Raw genomic sequence first — 3,295 nt, 5'->3', positions numbered from 1 at the left:
AATTGTGTATTTCATCATTATTTCCCCCACGAGAGAGGCGTTCCCGAATTTTCAAGACGTACGGAAGTGGTCGAAGCCATTAAAGCGAAGTTCGAAGAAAAGTATAAGGTGTATATGCAGATGAAGGAGGCAAAGGCCATCGATCAGAAAAAATTCGTCGCCGAAAAAGTAAATCGAAATGCGTACCATTATCATCAAGAGACGAATGTGACAAATATCGAGAAACGTTTAGCTGTATCTTTGAACCTACCTCACCCCCATGGGGGGACGCGGCCCGAGACTACTTTGACTGCTGTTTGCAGATGGCTCTGAGTCGAGGTTGGCGCTTGCGCCGCTGTCACCACTACCTGCGCTAGCGCTAGCACTGCCGGTCAGACTTCGCACGTTCATAGGACCTTTTGGTGGATGGAGGGCGCTCACCCCAGCATATTGCTCAACCTGTTGCGGTGCAACCATATTCTCCTGTCCCGGCGGGTGCCGAGGTGCAGGCTGTCCCATACCCCCTGGAGGCGACGGTCTGCCATTCATAGACCCTGCCATATACCCATTCGGTGGCGAAGGTCTTCCATTTGCTCTCTGTGCTTGTGGACTATACGGATTTCCTGGCGATTGACTTGCTCTCCTTGCAGTTGGATATGGACCACCTTGCCCATGAAGTGGTGGACCGGATGACCCATACTGTAACTCGTCCAGCCGAGCGGCTGTCAAAGAACTCGTCCTCGATTCCATACCCATTGCTCGTCTATCCACAGTACCATATCGATCGGATGAATAACCCATCAAGGGATCATCCATCAAATTGTCGTGTAAGCCGGGAACTTGACTTATTAATCTGGCGCTGGATCGATTTCGGGGAATGTTGCCACGCATAAATCCACCGCCTCGACGAGGAGGAGGGGGGCCGTTATCGAATTCTGGATTAGCACGCATTTGTTGTTTGGTTGGCCCCGGCTTTGCACGGTTTCGACGTGATGTCACGCTCATCATATCAAAGTTGTCGGGGTCGATCAGAGGAACAGGTGGTGCATCTGCAGGATCAACATAGAAGTCATCGTCGTCATCGTCATCGTCAAAGCCGCCCCCGTTTCGCACTGAAGGTGTAGATGGACCTCGACGAGATCTAGGAGGGGGACCTGCACCTTGACGCATGCGCATCTCCTGCTCCCGAAGAGCAATTTCACGTTGCCTGAGCATTAATTCTCGCTCTCTTAGGGCAATCTCACCACCACTACCACCCCCACCACCGCCAGCTGCAGCAGGATAGGGTGCTTCTCCACCTTCAGGAATATCATCATACAAAACCAAGTGACTGAACTCTTCGAGATCATTACCTTCCAAAGAACCCCGCCTCGACTGATTTCGCGATTGGGGAGCTCCGTTTGATGGAGGTCGGCCAAAACCGTTCGGTGGCCCACCTGGTCCGCGCCGCATACCCGGTGGAGGACCCATAGGCGGTCCACGCCCTCTACCTCTCCCAGGTGGTCCTCCATTCATCATAGGTCTAGTAGGGGGTGCAGATGACATTCTCATGGGGGGAGCCATAGGAGACGGTATTGGTGCGAGGTTGGTCTCTTTTCTTTGCTGGTTGACAATGTTGAGATTATGGAGGATTGGGTAGAGAGTCTCTATCCGAGGCACCTTAACGCCAACAAGCTGAGCAAGCTTTATAGGGGATCCAAGATAAGTCTCAACCTCCATCGGTCGCTTGGCGGCATAGTCTTGATACATAATGCTATTGACGTCGGAAGGCTTTGTCATATCCTCCATGATCTTTTCTTTGAAGTTTGCGGGAAATTCACAATGTTGTGCTTGGGCAAGGTTGACTAATTCGTCAAATAATTCAGATATCATTGACTTTACGCCAACTTTCTCCAGTAACGCAGCGTGCGACGGTGTTTCGAAGATTACACTCAGTGGATGAAATGCTATGGGTCTGGAAATAAGGATTAGCAAGCAACTCAACCTGGAAGACACTTTAATGATAGTTTACCCAATCATCCTCTCAAACTGCTGTTGCATTATGTTTGGGGAAACATGACACTCAACTTGCCCACCACTCAAAGTCATCGCCAATGCCTCAGCCATATCTCCTTGTATAGTGCTAGGCATCGAAGGGTTCTTTGTCGCCGGTCCAACCCATATCTCGGTGGAACCTTTGTGCTCAAATTCGCTTGCTCCCAATTGCACTATCTCAGCACCCGAGACGAGTGATAACACGACATTGCTTGGAAACCTCGATTCCAGGTGGGCCTCGACGCCGAGTGTATTTGTAGTGTTGACTAATATGCATGTGTGTTGTGGTGTGACGACCGACTCGATTACTGCCGCGAGATCGTATACATCTGGTAGGGCTTTTACGCAAAGCAGGACGTAATCGAAGGGGCCCTCTTTGTTACTTGCAGCTTCTTCTGGTGTGCGGACGACTAGAGATCATACATCAGTATTCGCTTGTTTTTCTCAGCTGGAATTCGACCATGAAAATCATACCATGTCGTGGTTTGAATCGTTCGTTGCCAAAAGATGTAGATCTGTGGAAGGGTCAGTCGATTGCTGCAGGTATATTTGCCGTCTGCACATACTTGAATGATATCCCGTATTGGTGTACAGCGTCAAACCCAGATTTCCACACCAATGTCACATCGCAAGCGTTGGTGGCTTGAAGCCTCCATGACAGGAAAGCAGAGACAGCATTTCCACCAACTGTACACACACTGATTAGTTCATTGCCTCCCATTTTGACGACGACGACGATATGAACAAATCTACGAAATCGCACACGGTGAACCACAACAACATAAGAAAAATGAAGATATTGGCGGGAGATGGGTGTTCAGCTAGCGTGGTATAAAAGTGGAGTGGGAAATAAAGGACATTTGCATTAGACAAACCTGATAGAATTCTTAATCGGGGAGGAGTGGGTGCCATCTTGAGTCTTGACCAATGCTGGTCTAGTATTTGACCAAGTTTGAGATTAAGCAGCTCACTCTGCCGTCCCTCGTTCGATTTGAGGTACCGAGTCAAACTGGGTAGGCAAAACTAGTCGTAAAATTGGATTTGCTTTTTGCAGCTGTATTATTGTATTTCCCCTGTCTTGGTGCCAAAACCGAGGCGGCCTGGGTGGGGATGCGAGGAACTTCTAGTTCTGATCGTCCTAATTTTGTTTGGTAAAACGAGCGTGAAGGCCTGAAGAGACCCTTTGTCTTTCTTTAGGTTACGGGACGAGTCTTTTTTTATTGTTCGATGGACCTGGATTGGGTGGTGGAATGAATTCAGGACCGTGAATAATTGGACCTGT

At 49.2% G+C, this 3,295-nt stretch overlaps 1 protein-coding gene across 1 annotated transcript; it reads right to left on the bottom strand.

Annotated features, from left to right (window-relative positions):
- Nucleotides 1-246: 246 nt before the first annotated feature.
- EAF02_002167 (uncharacterized protein) lies at nt 247-2,925 on the bottom strand (the record flags this gene model as incomplete). Its single annotated transcript, XM_038898215.1, has 5 exons — nt 247-1,933; nt 1,991-2,423; nt 2,488-2,528; nt 2,580-2,700; nt 2,889-2,925. The coding sequence occupies 5 exons, from the start codon at nt 2,923-2,925 to the stop codon at nt 247-249; spliced, it is 2,319 nt and encodes a 772-aa protein (XP_038761907.1).
- Between the last annotated feature and the right edge of the window lie 370 nt (nt 2,926-3,295).

This window comes from Botrytis sinoallii (genome assembly GCF_014898435.1).
Source record: "Botrytis sinoallii strain Bc 23 chromosome Unknown BSIN_003, whole genome shotgun sequence".
Taxonomy (NCBI): Eukaryota; Fungi; Ascomycota; class Leotiomycetes; order Helotiales; family Sclerotiniaceae; genus Botrytis; species Botrytis sinoallii.
The sequence above is the reverse complement of the archived record's forward strand: the minus strand, read 5'-3'. Positions and strand labels throughout refer to the sequence as shown.